Source organism: Chiloscyllium punctatum, chromosome 32 (assembly GCF_047496795.1).
Source record: "Chiloscyllium punctatum isolate Juve2018m chromosome 32, sChiPun1.3, whole genome shotgun sequence".
NCBI lineage: Eukaryota > Metazoa > Chordata > Chondrichthyes > Orectolobiformes > Hemiscylliidae > Chiloscyllium > Chiloscyllium punctatum.
The window spans coordinates 58,580,289-58,605,283 of NC_092770.1; the positions used below are offsets into that span (position 1 = coordinate 58,580,289).

The window sequence follows — 24,995 nt, forward strand, 5'->3', positions numbered from 1 at the left end:
CCCTACATTGTTCTTTAAGGCCCCCTCCTTAAATCTAACAAAATCATTTGGTCATCTGACCTAATATGGGCCATTATTAGGTCTCAGTGTGCTGCTTTGATAATGCTCCTAAGAAATGCCCAGGTAAACAAAAAAGGTTGTTGCTGTTCATGGTCCCAAGTCCCCTCATGAAGTTTCTTAAACCCCGGTGTGAATTCTGCCCATCTCTCTCTTCAACCCTTCCTCCCAGTGTCAGCTGACCAAGGAGCATTCTTATCCTCCATCCTGTCAGCTAGCTGCTACAAGCCCCTCTACTCAAACCTCTTGGTGGCTATCAAAGGATTAGTTTTCTGACCAGAAGCCAAGGGAACACAATTTCTAGAGCAGTGTTCTGTTGCTCATTGACCTAGGCTCAACTGTTTCTCTTGATTCTGACTCAGAAGACTGATTGTAATTGACTGGGTGGTGTAAATCCGCCTTTGGGAGAGTATGTTTAAGCAAGAATTCTGGGGGAGATCACTAAAGAAATGTCTGGTGAGTGCAAGAATCTTGTTGAACTCAAAACAGTTTAATTGACATTTACCTGAGGCAGCAGCAACAAAGTGGGTAATATCACCCAGTCTTGGAATCCAGATAATATCTGGGGATGTGGTGAATTCCAAGCTCACCTTAACAGATGAGGAACTTTGAATTGAATAGAGTTTCTGGGATAAATGGCAACAATGCAACCCCTGTTTTTGCTGTTCTTAAAAATACCATCAATAATGTCTTTATAGGGAAGGAAATTGATTATCCTTACCCAGTCTGACCTATTTGTGACTCCAGAGATGCAGCAATGTGGTTGGCTCTTAACTGCCCTCTGGGCAATTAGGGATGACCCATAAGTGCTGGTATAACCAGCAATGCCACATCTCATTAATGAATAAGCATAAAAACTGTCCTGTATCACTATTGGCTGTCAGCCAATGTTGATCCATTGGGTGCACCATCTTCCCACCCAGTCTGAAAAGGAAAAGACTCGAGATCTTCACAGACTAGATTTAGGGAGGGCTAGGGAATCAGGAGGCACAGTCTGAGGATACGGGCAGACCATTTAGGACTGAGATGAGGAAAAATGTCTTCACTTTGAGGATGGTGAAGCTGAGGAATTCCCTCACAAAGCCATGGAGGTCAAGTTACTGAACGTAATCAACAAAGAGATAGATAATTGCTTTTAGATTCTAAAGGCAATAAGGGATATGGAAGAAAGTAGGAAAATGGCTTTGAAATAGAGCCAAGATCATGTTGAATGACCGAGCAGGCTCGAAAGGCTGAATGGCCTGCTCCTAATTTCCGTGCATGATTCGAACGCAAGCAGGTCATTTTCTTGTCTTTACAGTGAGTGATGCTGGGGTTTATTTGCCTGTCCATGTGTGAAGGCTGATCTGTCAGGACTGCCATTTTGTCAACTGAATAATATTGAGTTCCAGCACGTGTTTGATAGCACCAGACCAATGTAAGAATGCCAGATTTCAAATGACCACAACAATTTATACAACAGAAAAAAAAGTGTGCTGATAGGCTGGAAAGTTGATTCTGAGTGGCCACAGTATTACAATGGCAAAAACAATGGAGACCTATGAGCTCCTGAGCTGAATTTAAGATAATCAGCTAAGTTTGTAAGGTGGCTTAAACCTCACGAAATTCACAATATTCACACACAGGGACCCATTCTCCGCAAACACAAGAAACTGCCTCATGCCTCTTGGAATTACCCAGGAGCCTAAAGCCTCCTTTGGTTTCTCCATGGCAATGTCTTGACCAATCAGCATCCTTTCCTTCACTCATTTAAATTGCTGCGACCCTTTGTAATTTGGCACTCTTGGTCCTGATGAATGCTTGATAAAAAGCTTTGATAGCATAGATACCAAGATATTAAGATCATTACTACTTTGGAGAACAGGCTGAAAAATTTAGTCAAATAGTTATTTCTATGACAGCAGACCATCACGTGGAAGGACATCTCCCTGGTAATGTTTAATGAGCTGTGGCTTTATTTTGTTTTCTCCTTTCTGTATTGCAGATCTGCGTCGGATGACAGCTGGATTCATGGGAATGGCAGTGGCCATCATCCTGTTTGGCTGGATAATCGGGATCTTGGGTTGCTGTTGGGATCGGGGCCTGATGCAGTATGTGGCTGGCTTGCTGTTCCTGATGGGAGGTAAGGATTTTGGCTCCGTTGTTGTGTGTTCGATAATCTCTGCCCCAAACAGCAAGGTTACAGAGTGAACATAGAAACTCCGAAACAACAGCAGAGGTCTCTGGAAATGCTCATCAAGTCAGGGGCTCGAGAGGGGACCTAACAGGGATCTGTAAAATTATGCAAGCTTTAGTACAGAGTGATTAGGGAACCTTACAGAAGCTTCTACAAAGGAAACCAAGGGAATTTAAATTGGCTGGAGGCTAAAATTGCATTTTCCACCAATAGGTTGAAGTTTTGATCTCACGTTTTTAGAGTTTTTCACAAACCTGTTTGGCATTCAGCAGCATGTCATGAATGCTCTTTATCATAGAATGCCTACAGTGTGGAAGCAGTCCATTCAGCCCATTGAGTGCACACCACCCCTCACAGACCTGCATCCTCCTATCCTATCCTACAACCCTGCATTTCCCACAGCTAAGCCACACATCCCTGGACACTATGGGCAATTTAGCAACTCGGCACCACCCCTTTGACCTACCCAACTTCCTTCCCACCTATCCGCTTCACCGTTCCCACCAACCTGTCACAATTACACCCCAACTGCATCTACCTGCCACCTTCCCCACAGCCCCATCCCCATATTTATGTTTCAACCCCCTTCCCTTTCCACATTCCTAATGAAGGGCTTATGCCTGAAACATCGACTCTCCTGCTCCTTGGATGCTGCCTGAGCGGCTGCGCTTTTCCAGCTCCACACTTCTCGACACACAATTTAGCCTGACCAATCCACCCTAACCTGCACATTGTGGGAGGAAACCGGAGCACCCGGAGGAAACCCGCACAGACATGGGGAGAATGTGCAAACTCCACACATACAGTCGCCCTAAACTGGAATTGAACCTTAGTCCTTGGTGCTGTGAGGCAGCAGTGCTAACCACTGAGCCACAATGCCACCCTGACCTATCAGCCCAGACCACTCGGATTACAGTCACAGTCACAATAATAGGGAGCATATGTGCTCTATATGAAATGTCTGTCGACTGCTTCCTTCAGTAAGAAGGTAAGAATCGTCTCTTGGACAACCGTCAGGATGAGTTGAAGGGCCTGAGGCAAGGTATGGGTGACATATGGCACTGCTTTTGGTCTCTGACATCTTCAGGGGTGGTGATGAGTGGAGTCTGAGTGATGCTCCTGGATTGTGGAGAGTGAAGTGCTTTTCAGGTGGAGGACATGGGGGAAAGGACTCAGGCTTTACAATTGTTGAACTCGATATTGAGTTTGGAGGGCTGCAGGGTTCCAAAGCGGAAAATGAGGTGCTGTTCTTCCAGCTTGCACTGAGCTTTGCTGGAGCATTGCAGCAAGCCTGAGACAGAGATGTTGGCCAGGGAACAGGGTGGGGTGTTGAAGTGGCAGGCAACTGGAAGCTCAGGGTCTTGCTTGTGACCAGAATATAAGTGTTCCACAAAGCGTTCACCCAGTCTGTATTCTGTCTTCCCAGTGTAGAGGAGACCTCATTGTGAACAACGAATGCGGCAGACCAAGGAGGGAATCCCGAGGGACAGGATGTACATGTATTTGGAAAGGCAAGGACTGATTAGGGATAGTCAACATAGCTTTGAATAGAAAATCATGTCTCACAAACTTGATTGAGTTTTTTGAAGAAGTAACAAAGAGGATTGATGAGGGCAGAGCGGGATATGTGATCTATATGGACTTTAGTAAGGCGTTTGACAAGGTTCCCCAAAGGAGACTGGTAAGCAAGGTTAGATCTCAATGAATGCAGGGAGAACTCGCTATATGGATACAGAACTGTCTCAAAGGTAGAAGAGAGTGGTGGTGGAGGATTGTTCTTTAGACTAGAGGCTTGTGACCAGTGAAGTGCCATAAGGATCGGTGCTGGGTCCACTATTTTTCATCATTTATATAAATAATTTGGATGTGAGCATAAGAGACTTAGTAAGTAAGTTTGACACCAAAATTGGAGGTTTAGTGGACAGCAAAGAGGGTTACCTCAGATTACAAAGGGATCTTGATCAGATGGGCCAATGGCCTGAGAAGTGGCAGATGGAGTTTAATTCAGATAAATGCGAGGTGCTGCATTTTGGGAAAGCAAATCTTAGCAGGAATTACACACTTAATGGTAAGGTCCTAGGGAGTGTTGCTGAACAAAGAGACCTTGGAGTGCAGGTTCATAGCTCCTTGAAAGTGGAGTCACAGGTAGGTAGGATAGTGAAGAAGGCGTTTGGTATGCTTTTCTTTATTGTTCAAAGTATTGAGAACAGGAGTTGGGAGGTCATGTTGCGGCTATACAGGACATTGATTAGGACACTGTTGGAATATTGCATGCAATTCTGATCTCCTTCCTATCGGAAAGATGTTATTAAACTTGAAAGGGTTCAATAAAGATTTACAAGGATATTGCCAGGATGATTTGAGCTACAGGGAGTGGCTGAACAGGCTGGGGCTGTTTTCCCTGGAGTGTCTGAGGTTGAGGGTGACCTTATCGAGGTTTATAAAATCATGAGGGGCATGGATAGGGTAAATAGACAGTCTCTTCCCTGGATTGGGCAAGTCCAGAACTAGAGGTCATAGGTTTAGGGTGAGAGGGGAAAGATATAAAAGAGACCTAAGGGGCAAATTTTTCACACAGAGGGTGGTATGTGTATGGAATGAGCTGCCAGAGGAAGTGGTGGAGGCTGGTACAATTGCAAAATTTAAAAGGCATCTGGATGGGTATATGAATAGGAAGGGTTTAGAAGGATATGGGCCAGGTGCTGGCAGGTGGAACTAGATTGGGTTGAGATATCTGGTCAGCATGGACGAGTTGGACCGAAGGGTCTGTTTCCATGCTGTACATCTCTATGACTCTATGACCAGATTGAGTGAAGAACATGTTGTCTCTTGCCCAGACACTTCCCACTTCCCGTGATTCTTCTGATGCTTCAGAATTTCCAGTTTGTGATCTCCAGCCATTTCCTCTTTACCATGAGTCTGCGATCCCTTTGCATGTCCATCCCTCATCAGAAACCATCTCAGGGTTCTCTCCTTCTTCCTGGACCCAAGGCCTGAACTACCCCATCCACCCCCACCCTCCTCCACCTTGTCCTCACCCTGAACAACTTCTCTTCTAACTCCTCTCACTTTCTTCAAATCAAAGGGGTGGTCATGGGTACCTGTATGGCCCCAGTTATGCCTGTCTCTTTATGGGGTACGTGGGACATTCCTTGTTCCAATCCTATTCTGGTCCCCATCCACAACTCTTTCTCCAGTATATTGACGACATTCCTTCCGGAATTGGAAAAGTTTATCAATTGCACTTCCAATTTCCACTCCACTCTGACCTTTACCTGGTCCTCCCTTCCCTTCCTCGACATCTCTGTGTCAATTTCTATGGATAGACTGGATATTAATATCCACTACAAACCATATTGACTGTCATAGTTACCATGACCATACATCCTTATACCCTGCTTACTGTAAAGACTAATCCATTCTGCTAGTCCCCCAGCTCTGTTGCCTCAGTTCCATTGAGGCCAACTTTGCCAGGGGGGGGTGGGGGCTCTGAAATATCCACCTTCTTCCTCAACCGAGGATTTCCCAGCATCATGGGTGACATAACCCTTGGCCAGGTCTGCCCCATCTCCTGCACTTTGGTCCTCACCTCCTTTCTTCCCTCCCATGGTGGCTCAGTGGTTAGCACTGCTGCCTCACAGCGCCAGGGACCTGGGTTCAATTCCTGCCTCAGGCAATTGTCTGTGTGGAGTTTGCACATTCTCCCTGTGTCTGCGTGGGTTTCCTCCCACAGTCCAAAAATGTGCAGGTTAGGTGAATTAGCCATGCTAAATTGCCCGTAGTGTTAGGTAAAGGGGTAAATGTAGGGTAATGGGTTTGGGTGAGTTGCTCTTTAGAGGGTCTGTGTGGACTTGTTGGGCCGAAGGGCCTGTTTCCACACTGTAAGTAATCTAATCTTAAAAAAAAGCGATAGGGTCCCCCTTGTTCTCACCTACCATCCCATCAGCATCCACATCCTTAGGATCATTAACCATTTCCACCCCCTCCAGTAGGATGCTACCACCTGTATTCCCCTTCCTTCCCTTTGTCCGCCTTCCATGGGGATCATTCCCTCCAGGCTATCTTGGTCTACCCCTTCCTCACTCCCAAAACCTCCCGCAGCCTTATGAAACCTTCCCCTGCAACCACAGAAGGTGTAACACCTGCCTGTTTACTTCTTCCCTCCTCAATCCAAGAGCCCAAATACGCCCTCCAGGAGAAGCAACACTTTACCTGCACTTCACTCAATCTAGTCTACTGCATTCACTGCTCACAATGTGGGTCTCCTTTTCACTAAGGAAATGAAGCATAGACTTTGCAGAACATTTATGTTCTGTCAGCAAAAGAGACCCGAGCTTCCAAATGCCTGCCACTTCAACCCCACCACCCTGTTCCCTGGCCAATGTCTCTGTCTCAGGCTTGCTGCGGTGCTTCAGTGAAGCTCAGATAAAGCTGGAAGAACAGCACCTCATTTTCTGCTTGGAGACCCTACAGCTTTCAGGACTCAATATCGAGTTCAACAATTGAAGGGCTTGAGGCATCTTCTACCATGTCCTTACCCAGCCCCCACACAGACTTTGTCCTTACATGGTCTGTTATTACACACAACCCATTGTCAACCACTAATTGTCCCACTAACAGCTATTCATTCTATCAGGCTGACCTTTGTCTGCCCAACTGTTGTTCTCTCTCTCTGGACACTATCTCCTATTGTCCTTACTCTTCCCTTCTCCCCACATCCTATCTTCAGCATTTATACCAACCTGTACCTACCGACAATCAGTTCTGAAGAAGGGTCACTGGATCTGAAACGTTAACTCTTCTTTCTCTCCAGAAGATGCTACCAGACGTGCTGAGTTGTTCCAGCCATTGCAGTTTTTGATTCTGTCCATTACGTCCAAGGCAGCTCTCCCAAAGAGCTGTTCAAATAACTTTCCTTCCCATTCTGTTGCCCGAGAATCCTGCCAACTCTTTACTTCTTAACTTGTCTGTCCAATTATCATTGGAAAGTTACTGTTGAATCTGCTTTCACCACCCTTTCAAATCATGGATAAAAGAGCTCCCATTTTTCATCTCATTCTGACAGCATTTTTTTTTACCTGATTTCTCTGTTTACCAATTCCCCAGCTCCATTGAAATAGTCTGCTTCTCATCTATGTGAAATATGTCTGTGATTTGGAACACCTCTATAAATCTCTGCTTAAACTTCTATACTCAACACAAGATATTCTCAACTTGTCCAATCTTTCATGAAAATGACCCCCTCATCCGCTGTACTATTCCAGTTAAATTCTTCGACACAATTATGTTGAAAAGAACTAGGTTTTCATCCCAACATCAAATAACCCACCATGATCAAATGGCAAAGCAGACTTAGAGTCATTGAGTCAGAAAGATGAAAAATGGGAGCTCTTTTATCCATGATTTGAAAGGGTGGTGAAAGCAGATTCAACAGTAACTTTCCAATGATAATTGGACAGACAAGTTAAGAAGTAAAGAGTTGGCAGGATTCTCGGGCAACAGAATGGGAAGGAAAGTTATTTGATCAGCTCTTTGGGAGAGCTGCCTTGGACGTAATGGACAGAATCAAAAACTGCAATGGCTGGAACAACTCAGCACGTCTGGTAGCATCTTCTGGAGAGAAAGAAGAGTTAACGTTTCAGATCCAGTGACCCTTCTTCAGAACTGATTGTCGGTAGGTACAGCATGGAAACAGACTCTTCAGTTCAACTCGTCCATGCTGACCAGATATCCTAACCTCATCTAGTCCCATTGGCCAGCACTTGGCCCATATCCCTCCAAACCCTTCCTATTCATTTACCCATTCGGATGCCTTTTAAATGTTATAATTGTACCAGCCTCCACCACTTCCTCTGGCAGCTCATTCCATAAACACGCCACCCTTCTGTATGATAAATTTGCCCCTTAGGTCCCTTTTAAATCTTTCCCCTCTCAGCCTAAACCTATGCCCTCTAGTTCTGGACTCCCGCACCCCAGGGAAAAGACCTTGTCTATTTACCCTATCCATGCCCCTCATAATTTTATTAACCTCAGTAAGGTCATCCCTCAACTCTCCAGTGACAAAAAGTTCCAGTCTATCCTTAAGATTTAAACCCTCCAGTCTCGGTAACATCCAGGTAAATATTTTCTGAAGCCTCTTCAGCTTAATTATGTCTTTCCTATAGCATGGACCAAAACAAAATCTAATTTTGCAATAAAGTTTGTGGTTTAATTAAAGTTGCAGTAGCAGAGGGGACTGAGACCTTTGAGAGTACGTGTAGGAGGATAGAGCTATTGTTGAGTGTCCCCAGCACCAGCCAATTTTCTGATGATCGTCCAGAACCCAATCTCAATCACACATTGTAGAAATGAGTTCACCCATTTATCCCTTTGATCTAGTTTGTGTTGGAACAAATTGCAGTTAGCTTGTTTGGAACAAGATGTTGAGGTTTTCAGAATTATGAAGCAAATTTGACCTTGACAGATTTTTCACAATCGCTTCGTGCTTCTGGTACAGGACTAGTAACCTAGGGGTCACATCCTAACGGAGCAACTTTGCAAATTAAATGTAGCACTATTTGCTCATTTGAAGTTGATGTAGCTAAGCACAAGCAAAGTGGTTGAATTCTGGTAAAACTCCAGTGGTTTCATTCCGGTCCTTCCAGAGAGCGAATCAGTCTCCCTGACCTGATCTAGTTCAAATGAGGCTTCAGTGAAGTTGATCCTTTACTCAAAGGATGGCCAATTCATACCAATGGGTATCAGAAAGGAAGCACTCAATTGTCATTTAAAAATCAGAGAGCAATGGTGAATGTAGCCAGAATGTAGGATCAATGGATGTACAGGAGACAATCATGAGAGAAGGTTAAAGAACTGGACAGTGCAACTCGGCCAAAGTCTTGAAAGAGACAGAGGGGAAAATGAAGTGGTGAGAGACAGCACAGCATTGCTGTGATCCACTTAATAAGGCCGATCTGGAGGGAGAAATGGCCCGTTACCCCTCTTAGCAGTTCGTGTAGGCAATCTGTGGTGATCTCAGTGAAGGTTAATAGTCTCAAGGAGTGGCTGACGATCTCCTTCCATTCATCAGCTCTCTGCAGCCTTGCTGGTTGGCAGGGTAGCTCAGTGGTTAGCACTGCACCAGGGACCCGGGCTTGATTCCATTCTCAGGTGACTGTCGGTGTGGAGTTTGCACATTCTCCCCATGTCTGTGTGGTTTCCTTTGGATGCTCTGGTTTCCTCCCACACAACAAAGATGTGCTGGTTAGGTGGATTGCCCATGCTAAACTGCCAATAGTGTCTAGGGATGTGGGGGCTAGATGATTAAGTCATGGAAAATGCAGGGTTATGGTAATAGGATGAGTCCAGGTGGGATGCTCTTCAGAGGGCTGGTACAGACTTGATGGGCTGAATATCCTCTTTCTGCATTGTAGGGATTCTATGAGCAATAGTAAACAGGAGCTGTCTCCAGCTTCACTGAATAACCATGTTGGAGAACATTGCAGGATGGGCAAGAATTCCTTGGAACATAGAACATAGAACATAGAACAATACAGCGCAGTACAGGCCCTTCGGCCCTCGATGTTGCGCCGATCAAAGCCCACCTAACCTACACTAACCCACTATCCTCCATATACCTATCCAATGCCCGCTTAAATACCCATAAAGAGGGAGAGTCCACTACTGCTACTGGCAGGGCATTCCATGATCTTACGACTCGCTGAGTGAAGAACCTACCCCTAACATCAGTCCTATATCTACCCCCCCTTAATTTAAAGCTATGCCCCCTTGTAATAGCTGACTCCATACGTGGAAAAAGGTTCTCACTGTCAACCCTATCTAACCCCCTAATCATCTTGTACACCTCTATCAAATCACCCCTAAACCTTCTTTTCTCCAAAGAAAACAACCCCAAGTGCCTCAGCCTTTCCTCATAGGATCTTCCTACCATACCAGGCAACATCCTGGTAAACTTCCTCTGCACCCGTTCCAGTGCCTCCACATCCTTCCTATAGTATGGCGACCAAAACTGCACACAATATTCCAGAAGCGGCCGCACCAGAGTCTTATACAACTGCAGCATGACCTCAGGACTCCGGAACTCAATTCCTCTACCAATAAAAGCCAGTACGCCATATGCCTTCTTCACTGCACTATTTACCTGGTGGCAACTTTCAGAGATCTGTGTACATGGACACCAAGATCCCTCTGCTCTTCCACACTACCAAGTAGTCTACCATTAGCCCAGTAATCCATCTTTTTATTACTCTTACCAAAGTGAATCACTTCACACTTACCTACATTGAACTCCATTTGCCACCTTTCTGCCCAGCTCTGCAGCTTCTCTATATCCCGCTGTAACCTGCCACATCCTTCCTCACTGTCTACAACTCCTCCGACTTTCGTATCATCCGCAAACTTGCTCACCCAACCTTCTAACCCTTCCTCCAGGTCATTTATAAAAATGACAAACAGCAATGGTCCCAAAACAGATCCTTGCGGAACACCACTAGTGACTGCACTCCAAGATGAATCTTTGCCATCAACTACTACCCTCTGTCTTCTTCCAGAGAGCCAATTCCTAATCCAAACCTCCAACTCACCCTCAATGCCATATCTCTGTATTTTCTGCAGTAGCCTACCATGGGGGACCTTATCAAACGCCTTACTAAAATCCATATATACTACATCTACCGCTTTCCCCTCATCTACCTCCTTCGTCACCTTCTCAAAGAATTCAATAAGGTTTGTGAGGCACGACCTGCCCTTCACAAAACCATGCTGACTATCCTTGATCACATCATTCTTATCCAGATGTGCATAAATCCTATCCCTTACAATTCTCTCTAAGACTTTGCCCACAACAGAAGTGAGACTCACTGGCCTATAGTTACTAGGATTATCCCTACTCCCCTTCTTGAACAAGGGAACCACGTTTGCTAGCCTCCAGTCCTCTGGCACTACTCCTGTAGACAAAGAGGACACAAAAATCAAGGCCAATGGCTCTGCAATCTCCTCCCTTGCTTCCCAGAGAATCCTAGGATAAATGCAATCAGGCCCAGGGGACTTATCTATTTTCACCCTTGCCAGAATTTCCAACACCTCTTCTCTACATATCTCAAAGCCATCCATTCTACTTATTCGTGCCTCAGTATTCATATCGACAACAATGTCCTGTTCCTGAGTGAATACTGACGAAAAGTATTCATTCAGCGCCTCCCCAATCTCTTCAGCCTCCACACGCAACTTCCCATTACTATCCTTGATTGGACCTATTCCTTCCCTAGTCATTCTTTTATTCCTAACATACCTATAGAAAGCCTTAGGGTTTTCCCTAATCCTACCAACTAAGGACCTTTCATGTCCCCTCCTTGCTGCTCTTAGCTCTCTCTTCAGGTCCTTCCGGGCTACCTTATAACTCTCAATCGCCCCTATTGAACCTTCACGCCTCATCTTTACATCCTTAATCCTCTATGTTGTAAATACATCCCTGATTCCCAGCCTGCAGAGTGTTCCGCTGCTGTGTGAACTGGGAAGGCTTGACATTCAGCAAGAAGTCTGTCAAAGACAGCCATTCTAGAGAATCTGGGCCACACACAAACCCAAGTTGTTGGAGGTCAGTCATTTCCGTTCCAGGACATCTTTGCCAGAGTTCCTCATTGTCATGTCTGACAGCCAGCCATCTTCAGCTGCTTCCTCAATGACTTTCACTCCATTGTAATTTAGAAATGGAGATGTTCGCCAATGATTGCACAATTTCTAACTTCAAGATAGATCGGTTCTTGGTAAGGGGATCAAGGATTATGAGGAGAAGGCTAGAGAATGGGGTTGAGAAGCATATCAGCCATGCTCAAATGGCAGAGCAGGCTCGACAGTCCAAATGGCTTAATTCTGCTGCTAGATTTTATGGTTTTATGTCCTTGTGGTCTCAAACTCTGATGTACTTTATGGCCATATGCAGTAACACTTGGACAGCATTCAGGCTGGACTGTTGAATGGCAACATGCATTCACACCTCCTAACTGACCTGGCAGTTAAACAAAAGAGAACCTAACCATTACTCTTTGACATTCAGAGGCATTGCAATCACTACTTCACCTCCCTCCCTTACCAACATCGTGGAGGTCAGAAACTGAACTGGATCAGCCATATAACGGCAGTGGCTACAGGAGCAGGTCAGAAACTATGAAAGCTGTAGCGAGTCACTCACTTCCTGTCTCCTCAATATCAATCATTTACAAGTCAGGGGTGTGGTGGAATACTCCCCGCGTGCCTGGATGGGTGCAGCTCTAACACACACAAGAAGCTTGAAACCATCCAGGACAAAGCAGCCTGTTTGAATGGAACCATTTCCTTATTTAACACTAACTGCAATTCCCTGCATTTGGCCCATATCCTTCTAAACCTTTCCTACCCATGTATTTGTCCAAATGCCTTTTAAATGTTGTAATGTACGCGCTTCAATCACTTCCACGGGCAGCTCATTCCATATGCGTACCACCCTCTGTGTAAAAATGTTGCCCCTCAGGTTCCCTTTTATTCTTTCCCCTCTCACCTTAAACTGATGCCCTCTAGTCCTTGATTCCCCAACCCTGGGAAAAAGACTGAATGCATTCACCCTATCCAGGCCTCTCATGATCTTATACACCTCTATAAAGGACCTCCCTCAGCCTCCTACACTCTAAAGAAAAAGTCCTAACTTGTCCAACCTCTCCCTATTACTCAAACCAGGTAACATCCTTGTAAATTTCTTCTGTACTCTTTCTAGTTGAATAACATCCTTCCTATACCAGAGTGACCACAACTGAACACAATACTCCAAGTGCAGCCTCACCAAAGTCCTGTAAAACTGCAACATAACTTCCCAACTTCAATACTCAATACCAAAGTGCCAAAAGCCTTCTTCACTGCCCTATCTACCTGTGACTCCACTTTCAGAGAACCATGGACCTGAACTCCAAGGTCCCTCTGCTCCACTGCACTTCTTAAGGCCCTACCATTCACCAGGAAACTCCTACCTTGATTTTTACCTTCCAAAATGCAAGTCCTCAAATTTATCTATATTAAACTCCATTTGCCATTTCTCAGCCCACTTCCCCAGCTGATCAAGGTCCTGCTACAATTTCTGATAACCTTCCTCACTGCCCCCCGATACCATCTATTTTACTGAAAACTTACTAACCACGCCTTGTACATTCTCATCCAAATCATTGAAACAGATAGCAAACAGTAATGGCAAAAACTGAGGATTGCGGATGCTGGAAATTAGAGTCAAAAAGTGTGGTGCTGGAAAAGCACAGCTGGTCAGGCAGTGTCCGAGGAGCAGGCTTCCATTTCCTGATGAAGAGATCATGCTCAAAATGTCAACTGTCCTGCTACTCGGATGCTGCCTGACTGGTTGTGCTTTTCCAGCACCACACTTTTTGATGACGAACTGTAATGGGTCCAACACTGACCCCTGAAGCTCTCCACTAGTCACAGGCCCCCAGTCTAACAAGCATCCTTCCACTATTACCCTCTGCTTTCTACCATCACACCAGTTGTGTATCCAATTTGCCAGTTTGCCCAGGATTCCATGCGATCTAACCTTCCAGAGCAGCCTACCATATGGAACCTTATCAGAGGCCTTACTGAAATCCATATAGACTATGCCTACTGCCCTGCCCTCATCAACCTTCCTGGTTACTTCATCAAAGAACTCTGACAAATTTGTGAGGCATGCTCTCCCACACACAAAGCCATGCTGACTACTCCTAATCAAACCCTGTCTTTCTAAATGAACATATACCTTATCCCTCAGAATCTTCTCAAGTAACTTACCCACCACAGATGTTAAGCTTACTGGTCTATAGTCCCCAGGCTTTTCTTTGCAGCCTTTCTTGAATAACGGCACAACATTCTCTACCCTCCAGGTTTCCAGGACCTCATCCGCGACTAATGATGATGCAAAAATGTCAGCCAGGGCCCCCTGCAATTTCCTCTATAGCCTCTTGCAGTATATATCTGGTCAGGGAGAAAGTGAGGACTGCAGATGCTGGAGATCAGAGCTGAAAATGTGTTGCCGGAAAAGCGCAGCAGGTCAGGCGGCATCCAATGAGCAGGAGAATCGACGTTTCGGGCATGATCCCTTCTTCAGGAATGAGGAAAGTGTGTCCAGCAGGCTAAGATAAAAGGTCGGGAGGAGGGACTTGGGGGAGGGGCGTTGGAAATACAATAGGTGGAAGGAGGTCAAGGTGAGGGTGATAGGCCAGAGTGGGGGTGGAGGCGGAGCGGTCAGGAAGAAGATTGCAGGTTAGGAAGGTGGTGCTGAGTTTGAGGGATTTGACTGAGACAAGGTGGGGGAGGGGAAATGAGGAAACTGTAGAAATCTGAGTTAATCCCTTGTGGTTGGAGGGTTCCTAGGCGGAAGATGAGGCGCTCTTCCTCCAGCCGTTGTGTTGCTATGGTCTGGCAATGGAGGAGTCCAAGGACCTGCATGTCCTTGGTGGAGTGGGAGGGGGAGTTGAAGTGTTGAGCCACGAGGTGGTTGGGTTGGTTGGTCCGGGGGTCCCAGAGGTGTTCTCTGAAACGTTCCGCAAGTAGGCGGCCTGTCTCCCCAATATAGATGAGGCCACATCGGGTGCAGCAGATGTAGTAAATAATGTGTGTGGAGATGCGGGTGAATTTGTGGTGGATATGGAAGGATCCCTTGGGGTCTTGGACGGAAGTGGGGGGGGGGTGGGCACAAGTTTTGCATTTCTTGCAGTTGCAAGGGAAGGTTCCGGGAGTGGAGGTTGGGTTGGTGGAGGGTGTGGACCTGACGAGGGAGTCACGGAGGGAGTGGTCTTTTCGGAACGCTGATAGGGGAGGGGAGGGAAATATATCCCTGGTGGTGGGGTCCGTTTGGAGGTGGCGGAAATGATGACAGATGATACGATGTATATGGAGGTTGGTGGGGTGGTAGGTGAGGACCAGTGGGGTTCTGTCCTGGTGGCAATTGGAGGGGCAGGGCTCAAGGGCGGAGGAACGGGAAGTGGAGGAGATGTGGTGGAGAGTATCGTGGATCACGTATGGGGGGAAATTGCGGTCTTTGAAGAAGAAGGCCATCTGGGTTGTACGGTTTTGGAACTGGTCCTCCTGGGAGCAGATGTGGCGGAGACGAAGGAATTGGGAATATGGGATGGCGTTTTTACAGGGGGCAGGGTGGGAGGAGGTGTAGTCTAGGTAGCTATGGGAGTCGGTCGGTTTATAGTAAATGTCCGTGTTGATTCGGTCGGCCGAGATAGAAATGGAGAGGTCTAGGAAGGGGAGGGAGGAGTCTGAGAAGGTCCAGGTAAATTTGAGGTCAGGGTGGAAGGTGTTGGTAATGTGGATGAACTGTTCAACCTCCTCGTGGGAACACGAGGCAGCGCCGACACAGTCATCGATGTAGCGGAGGGAAAGGTAGGGTTGGTGCCAGTGTAGCTGTGGAAGATGGACTGTTCCACATATCCAACGAAGAGGCAGGCATAGCTGGGGCCCATGCAGGTGCTCATGGCTACTCCTTTGGTTTGGAGGAAGTGGGAGAATTGGAAAGAGAAGTTGTTCAGAGTGAGGACCAGTTCAGTCAGTCGAAGGAGGGTGTCAGTGGAAAGGTACTGGTTGGTTCGGCGGGAAAGGAAGAAGTAGAGGGCTTTGAGTCCTTCGTGATGGGGGATGGAGGTGTACAGGGACTGGATGTCCATGGTGAAGATAAGGCGTTGGGGACCAGGGAAGCGAAAATCATGGAGGAGGTGGAGGACGTGGGTGTTGTCCCGAACGTAGGTGGGGAGTTCTTGGACTAAGGAGGACAGGACCGTGTCGAGGTATGCAGAAATGAGTTCGGTGAAGGTATTGTTCAGTCAAGTCCACCCTGGTCAGGACCAGGAGATTTATCCACTTTCATACATTCTCATACATCCAACACCTCCTTTACTGTGATATGGTCCGCCCCCAAGATATAGCCACAAACTTCCCCAAGTTCCCAAGTCTTCATGTCTTTCTGCAGACAGAGGAGAAATATTCATTGAGGACCTCATCCATCTCCTGCAATCCTACACATACATGTCCACTTTAATCTTTGAGAGGCCCTATTCTCTCTCTCGTTATTCATTCTGTGAATAAATATTTTAAAAAGGGTCCCATTGTAATTCAGAATGGAATGCAAAATATTGTTCTGATGCTTGGTCTCCCATCTTCTGGATCCAATCTTCCAGATTTCAACCTTCCAGTTTTAATTACCACACCATTGTGCATGTACTATTTTGATAACATCACTGCAGTTGCCTGCTCACTACACTACACAGTCCTTTCAAGAATGTCGTGGAAGTGTGTAGAGATGTGAAACACTATCCTGAAGAAGGGTTATGCCCGAAGCTTTGACTTCTCCACCTCTTGATGCTGCCTGGCTTGCTGTGTTCTTCCAGCCTCCTGCTTGTCTCCTTTGGATTCCAGCATCTGCAATTTGTTTGTCTCTGACTTTCTGTGTCAGCAGGATGACCTATGTGAAGTTTCAGCAAGCGAGGGCAATTCACCTCAGGGTTGACCTGACTGAACAATACCTTCACATAGACCAGGGCATGTGGACTTGGTGAGCAATCACTCAACTAACACCTCTAAGTCTGTTTTAGCTCCCTCTTTAGCACATTCCCTGCCACACGCAATACCAGTGATATGGACATGATTGCTTTCCAATGCTTTGTTTTTGCAATCTGTTAGAGGTGAGAAAATCATTAAGATAGGGACACTGACTGAAGCCGCTGAGTTTTGTTATCACAATCTACTGAAACCACATTTTCTTTTCCACTGTGGGATTATGGATAAACCTATTATCTGTCTCCTAGGTGTGTAGCTCAAACAGTTGATGATATCACTGTTTGGAGTGCTCAGAACGGGAAACAAATACTTTGCTGTAATGAATGTTGTTTTCATCATGGTGATTGGAGGTGGTGTGGAGGGGGTTTCCTCTTTCCGAAACGTACTCATTGTCAGCTCAGTTGGCTGAATAGCTGGTGAGTGATGCCAATAGTGTGAGTTCAGTTCCTGCACTGGCTGAGGTTGCCATGAAGAACTCTGCTTCTCAGTCTCTCCCCCACATGAGGCGTAATGACCATTAAGTTAAATTCCCACTAGTCATCTCTCTCTAATGAGAGAGCAGCTCTATGGTCTGGCAGGGCTGTAGTGATTTAACCTTTATCAGCCTGGCAACATCCAAAACTGATTGTAAAGGAAGAAATAATAGTCTGGACAGGTGGTGATGCTGTTCCTGTTTACAGGAATCATGGACAGTACAGTCGGAGGTGCTGCTCCTGCATTACAGGAATCATGGACATTACAGTCAAAGGTGTTGCTCCTGTATTACAGGAATCATGGACAGTACAGTCAGAGGTGTTGCTCCTGTATTACAGGAATCATGGACATTACAGTCAAAGGTGTTGCTCCTGTATTAGTTGAATCATGGACAGTACAGTCGGAGGTGCTGCTCCTGTATTACAGGAATCATGGACATTACAGTCAAAGGTGTTGCTCCTGTATCACAGGAATCATGTACAGTACAGTCAGAGGTGTTGCTCCTGTATTACAGGAATTATGGACAGTACAGTGAGAGGTGTTGCTCCTGTATTACAGGAATCATGGACAGTACAGTCAGAGATGTTGCTCCTGTATCACAGGAATCATGTACAGTACAGTCAGAGGTGTTGCTCCTGTATTACAGGAATCATGGACAGCACAATCGGAGGTGTTGCTCCTGTATTACAGGAATCATGGACAGTACAGTCAGAGGTGTTGCTCCTGTATTAGCTGAATCATGGACAGCACAATCAGAGGTGTTGCTCCTGTATTACAGGAATCATGGACAGTACAGTCAGAGGTGTTGCTCCTGTATTAGCTGAATCATGGACAGTACAGTCGGAGGTGTTGCTCCTGTATTACAGGAATCATGGACAGCACAATCAGAGGTGTTGCTCCTGTATTACAGGAATCATGGACAGTACAGTCGGAGGTGTTGCTCCTGTATTAGCTGAATCATGGACAGTACAGTCGGAGGTGTTGCTCCTGTATTAGCTGAATCATGGACAGTACAGTCGGAGGTGTTGCTCCTGTATTACAGGCAGGAAGGGTTCAGAATAATGGATTGTGATGCTGAAGGAACGGTTTTCTCCACTCGGTGGCTGTTGCTCCCTCCACAAACACTGAGGATATTTAGACATGGGGTTACATTCTGAAATTGTTGCTCCTCAAGCCCATAAGGATGTTACACCGAAGACCAATTTCTTTGTTCAGTCCTATTGCCGGTCCTCTCCACATGCCAGGAAGGAACCCTCTGGTTACTTTGCCCAGGTTGCTGTTCCTCACACTTCTGCAAGTGCCCATGGGCACTTCAACTGACTCAAACGTGTCAGTTGGTGGTGAATGGATCTGGTCCACCATCTTACTGGGGGTGGGGAGGGGGGGGGTTCTTGGCCAACATATCTGTGCATTGTTGAGGGAGTGTGGCATGTTTAGTGGTGTCACTACTCCTGACAAGATGTTAATCCAAGGACCTGTTTTCCCACTCACTCAGACGGAAGTGATTCCACCATCTGAGAAAAGGAGAATGGGAGGTATCCCTCTCCCCTCCCCATTTATTCATGGCAGTGTCTCACTGAAAAACCATGTTCGCCTATTTGTTTCTGCCTTGATCTGTGACTTCACCTAAAGCTCTAAGATTGCTGCACACCCAGCGTTCTAAAAATAAGGCTACGGTTCGCTTGGGTTTTATTGTCATTCAGGATTTGAAAGAATAATTTCTCCTGCTTTGATGACTGTGACATTTCTGCATAAACGTGTCAAATCTTTCAATCCCCTTGTCCATTTCAGAATAATCCCCTTATCTCATTAACGCTCTAGAATCCTAATTAAGTGAATCCCTCGGTATGTCTGTCCTTTTTTTTTCTCTCTTCCAACAGATTATTCCCATCTAATTAAGCTGATTGATAAATATGTCAGAAAATCCAGAAAAAAAGGATTTTCACACACACACACACACACACACACACACACACACACTCTCTCTCTCTCTCTCTCTCTCTCTCTCTCTCAGAGACATCACTAACAGATCCTGAAGGGACCAGCTATTGTACGGACATTTCCATTTGTGCTGCAGCCATCAATCCTACATCATACTCTTCATTGCTTTATTTGAATCTCAGCCTGTCTGATTGACGATTTGAGAGAGAGTGAGTGCTGCTGCATACTGAATGGATTATCTCATCCTCTCAGATACAACTTCTAATCTGCCATACTCTCCCGTCATCTGCTTCATATATAATCACAGCGACATTTTGCTATTGGCCTATCATGGATTTTAGATTCCAGAATAATTGTCGGATGTTGCTGTACAGCTCCCTTGCAGAGAGCCTACGCTGCTCTTGACCTGAAAAATGGCAGAGTTTCGTTAGACTGTCCCAGCAAGGATAACAGAACGTGGAGTGGTTTAGCGGTGGGCACTCCTGTCTCACAGCACCAGGGATTCGGGTTTAATTCCACCCTTGGGTGATGGTGAGGAGTGTGCAAATTCTCCCTGTGTCTCTACAGGTTTCCTTTCACAGTCCGAGGTGTGTAGGTTAGCCGGCTGGCTTACAGGGATAGGGTTAGGTCTGGATGGGCTGTTCTTCGGAGGGTCAGGGGGGTCTCAGTGGGCTGAATGACCTGCTTCCACACTATAGAGATCCTTTGAGACAGCAAGTTGACGCCACATAGTGCTGATGGAGAAGCAGAGGACATTGATTTAAGGTGTTTTCTATTCTTTCACGGACATGAGGATATCACTGAGTGAGCCATTTCCCATTCCTAACTGTGGTGGTGAGTTGCCTTCTAGGACCAATGCCGTCCATGTGCTGTTGGTAGACTCACAGTTCCCTAAGGGAGAAACTTCCAGGATCTCGACCCAGCAACAGTGTAGGTACAGCGACATATTTCCACAGCAGGACGGGGTGTGGCTCAAAGGGAATTTTCTGCCTCTGGTGTACTCCACTGACTGACTGTTTCTTATCCTGCCCCGATGGTGTTGAGGTCAGTTTGACCCTCCCTTATTGACACAGTTTGGAGATCAGGCTATGAACCTCCGGTCTGTATGGTGGACCGCATTTACTCCTTACCAAGGAGAGACCCAGCTCTCAAACCAAATGCTGCCCAGCCATTTGCATTTCTGAATTGCCCTCTAAGGAACTGAACTGGTCCCACTTCGATGGATTCACATTAAAAATCTATTTGATTGCATTTCCCGAAAATGTGAAATTTCTTCCTCTTTCTGTGAATGAAAATATCCAGGTCAAGACATTCTGCATTTATCTAAACAAATTCAAGCAATTTCAAGTGATGTATTTTGAAGGCAATTAAAGATCATTAAGCAACTTCTACATCTATGACTCAGTCCCAAGTAGCACAGATTCATCTTCTGTGTCTTCCACTGTCAGGATCACAATCATTTCCGGCAACGACAAACCAGCCAAGTGGAAACCTTGCACTTCAGCTACCTCCAAGCTGTATAATGTGTATTTTCAAGCACATGGGACTTTGCAATCATCCAATTATAGATAGGAGTTTGTGGGCATTGATTCTGTGAAGTTGTGTGTATATGAGTCAGTGTCTATGTGTATAGTATTTAAATGTATATGAGTGTGTCAGTCTCTGTAGATTCATGTAAGATCTTGTGTGAGAGCATGTTCATTTGTTTTTTTAAATCTGTGTCCATTTGTGTGTGAGTTTTGGTTTGGGTGTACATGCAACAGTATACAAGAGTGTATCAAACTTATTTGGGATTGGATTAGTCTGTGTTTGATTTTCAGTGTGTTTGATTGACAGTCTGTGTGTGTCAGTCTATGGAAGAGTGTGTCAGTCTGTGCGTGTGTCAGTCTGTATATGCGTGTCAAATTTGTGTGTGTCAGTCTCTGTAAGAGCGTCTGTCCATGCAAGAGCGTGTTAGTTTGAGTGAGACTGTCAGTTTGTGCAAGAGTATGTCAGTCAATTTGAGAGAGTCGTTCTGTGTGGAGGTGCATCAGTTTCTGTGACAGAGTGTTAAACTTCGTCAGGATGTGTCAACTATGTGTGTGTTTGTCAGTCATTGTAAGCATTTCAGTCTGTGTGAGAGTGTCAATTTGTGTGAGAGTGTCAGTCTATGTGAAAGTTTCAGTCTGGGTGTGCAAGTGTTAGTGTGTGAGAGAGTCAGTGTGTGTGTGTGTCGTCTGTGTGAGTGTCAGTCTATCAGTCTGTGTGAGTGTCAGTCTGTGTGTGATTGTCAGTCTGTGTGTGTGTGTCAGTCTGTATGTTTGTGTGAGTGTCAGTCCATCAGTCTGTGTGAGTGTCAATCCATGTGAGAGTGTCAGTTTGTGTGAGTGTCAGGTTGTCAGTCTGTGTGAGAGTGTCAATCTGTGATAGTGTCAGTCTGTCAGTCTTTGTAAGTGTCAGTCTGTCAGTCTGTGAGTGTCAGTCTGTGTAAGTATCAGTCTGTGTGAGTGTCAGTCTGTGAGAGAGTATCAGTCTGTGTGCGTCAGTCTATCAATCTGTGTGAGTACCAGTTTGTCAGTCTGTATGAGAGTGTCAGTCTTTGTGAGAGTGTCACTCAATGTGAGAGTGTCAGTCTGTCAGCCTATGAGTGTCACTCTGTATGAGAGTGTCAGTGTATGTGAGTGTCACGTTGTCAGTCTGTGAGTGTCACTCTGTGTAAGTGTCAGTCTGTGAGAGAGTATCAGTCTGTGTGCGTCAGTCTATCAATCTGTGTGACTGTCAGTCTGTGTAAGAGTGTCAGTCTGTGTGAGTGCCAGTTTGTCAGTCTGTATGAGAGTGTCAGTCTTTGTGAGAGTGTCACTCAATGTGAGAGTGTCAGTCTGTCAGCCTATGAGTGTCACTCTGTATGAGAGTGTCAGTGTATGTGAGTGTCACGTTGTCAGTCTGTGAGTGTCACTCTGTGTAAGTGTCAGTCTGTGAGAGAGTATCAGTCTGTGTGCGTCAGTCTATCAATCTGTGTGACTGTCAGTCTGTGTAAGAGTGTCAGTCTGTGTGAGTGCCAGTTTGTCAGTCTATATGAGAGTGTCAGTCTATGTGAGAGTGTCACTCAATGTGAGAGTCTCAGTCTGTGTGCAAGTGTCAGACTATGTGAGTGTGTCAGTCTGTGTGTCAGTCAGTCAGTCTGTGTGAGTGTCAGTCTGTCAGTCTGTGTGAGAGTGTCAGTCTGTTTGAGTGTCAGTTTGTCGAACTGTGTGAGAGTGTCAGTATGTGTGAGTGCCGGTCTGTCAGACTATGTGAGTGCCAGTCTGTGTGAGAGTGTCTGTCTGTTTGAATGTCAGTTTGTCAATCTGTGTGAGAGTGTCAGTCTGTCAGTCTGTGTGTCAATCTGTGTGAATGTCAGTTTGTCAGCCTGTGTGAGAGTGTCAGTCTGTGTGAGTGCCGGTCTGTCAGACTATGTGAGTGTCAGTCTGTGTGAGAGTGTCTGTCTGTTTGAATGTCAGTTTGTCAGTCTGTGTGAGAGTGTCAGTCTGTGGGAGTGTCAGTCTGTCAGTCTAAGAGTGTCAGTCTGTGTGTGTGTGTCAGTTTGTCAGTCTATGTGAGTGACAGTCTATGTGAGTATCAGTCTGTCAATCTGTGTGAGAGTGTCAGTCTATGTGAGTGTACATCTGTCAGTCTGTGTGAGTGTCAGTCTGTGTGAGTGTCAGTCTATGTGAGTATCAGTCTGTCAGTCTGTGTGTCAGTTTGTCAGTCTGAGTAGAGTGTCAGTCTATGTGAGTGTCAGTCTGTCAGTCTGTGTGAGAGTGTCAGTCCGTGTGAGTGTCAGTTTGTCAGCCTGTGTGAGAGTGTCAATCTGTGTGAGTGTCAGTCTATGTGAGTATCAGTCTGTCAGTCTGTGTGTCAGTTTGTCAGTCTGAGTAGAGTGTCAGTCTGTGTGGTCAGGTTTTTAGTCTGTGTGAGAGTGTCAGTCTATGTGAGTGTCAGTCTGTCAGTCTGTGTGAGAATGTCAGTCTGTGTGAGTGTCAGTCTGTGTGAGTGTCAGTCTGTCAGTCTGTGTGAGAGTGTCAGTCCGTGTGAGTGTCAGTCTGTCAGACTGTGTAGAGTGTCAGTCTGCGTGTGTCAGGTTTTCAGTCTATGTGAGAATATCAGTCTGTGAGAGAGTATCAGTCTGTGTGAATGTCAGTCTGTCAGTCTGTGTGAGAGTGTCAGTCTGTGTGAGAGTGTCATTCTGTCAGTCTGTGTGAGAGTGTCAGCCTGTGTGAATGTCAGTCTGTCAATCTGTGTGAGCGTCAGTCTGTCAGTCTGTATAGAGTGTCAGTCTGTGTGTGTCAGGTTTTCAGTCTATGTGAGAGTGTCAGTCTGTGAGAGAGTATCAGTCTGGGTGAATGTCAGTCTGTCAGTCTGTGTGAGAGTGTTAGCCTGTGTGTCTGTCAATCTGCGTGAGCAGCAGTCTATCAGTCTGTGTAGGGTGTCAGTCTGTGTGTGTCAGGTTTTAAGTCTGTGTGAGAGTGTCAGTCTGTGTGAGTGTCAGTCTGTCAGTCTGTGTGAGAGTGTCAGTCTGTGCGAGAATATCAGTCTGTGTGAGAGTGTCAATTTATGGAGTGTCAGTCTGTCAGTCTGTGTGAGAATGTCAGTCCATGTGAGTGTCAGTCTGTCAGTCTGTGTAAGAGTGTCAGTCTGTGTGAGAGTGTCAGCCTGTCAATCTGTGAGTGTAAGTTTGTGTGAATGTCAGTCTGTGAGAGAGTTTCATCTGTGTGTGTCAGTCTATCAGTCTGTGTGAGTGTCAGTCTGTGTAAGAGTGTCAGTCTGTGTGAGTGCCAGTTTGTCAGTCTGAATGAGAGTGTCAATCTGTGTGAGAGTGTTACTCAATGTGAGAGTCTCAGTCTGTGTGCAAGTGTCAGACTATGTGAGCGCGTCAGTCTGTGTGTCAGTCTGTCAGTCTGTGTGAGTTTCAGTTTGTCGGTCTGTGTTAGAGTGTCTATATGAGTGGCAGTCTGTCAATCTGTATGAGAGTGTCAGTCTGGGTGAGTGTCAGTCTGTCAGTCTGTTTGAGAGTGTCAGTCTATGTGAGTGTCAGTCTGTCAGCCTGTGTGAGAGTGTCAGTCTGTGTGAGTGTCAGTCTGTCAGCCTGTGTGAGAGTATCAGTCTGTGTGAGTGTCAGTTTGTTGAACTGTGTGAGAGTGTCAGTCTGTGAGAGTGTCGGTCTGTCAGTCTATGTGAGTGTCAGTCTGTCAGTCTGTGTGAGAGTGTCTGTCTGTTTGAGTGTCAGTTTGTCAGTCTGTGTGAGAGTGTCAGTCTGTCGGTTTGTATGAGTGTCAATCTGTGTGAGAGTGTCAGTCTGTCAGTCTGTGTGAGTGTCAGTCTGTCAGTCTATATGTGTCAGTTTGTCAGTCTGTGTGTCAGTTTGTCAGTCTGTGTGAGAGTGTCAGTCTGTGAGTATCAGTCTGTGTGTGTCAGTTTGTCAGTCTATGTGAGTGTCAGTCTGTGTGAGTGTCAGTCTGTCAGTCTGTGTGAGAGTGTCAGTCTGCGTGAGTGTCAGTCTATGTGAGTGTCAGTCTGTGTGAGGGTCAGTCTGTCAGTCTGTGAGAGTGTCAGTCTGTGTGAGTGTCAGTATGTCAGTCTGTGTGAGTGTGTCAGTCTATGTGAGTGTCAGTCTGTGTAAGTGTCAGTCTGTGTGAATGTTAGTCTGTCAGTCTGTGTGAGAGTGTCAGTCTGTGTGAGTCAGTTTTTTCAGTCTATGTGAGTATCAGTCTGTCAATCTGTGTGAGAGTGTCAGTCTGTGTGAGTGTCAGTCTGTGTG

The 24,995-nt window shown here is 45.9% G+C and overlaps 1 protein-coding gene across 1 annotated transcript in view; it reads left to right on the plus strand.

The window, feature by feature from the left end:
* The window catches only part of tmem178bb (transmembrane protein 178Bb), a 369,598-nt gene that overhangs the window by 312,384 nt on the left and 32,219 nt on the right, over positions 1-24,995 (plus strand). The window contains exon 3 of the mRNA XM_072552466.1: positions 2,042-2,179. Coding sequence (XP_072408567.1) covers positions 2,042-2,179 — 138 coding nt within the window. The remainder of the gene's footprint in view (positions 1-2,041; positions 2,180-24,995) is intronic.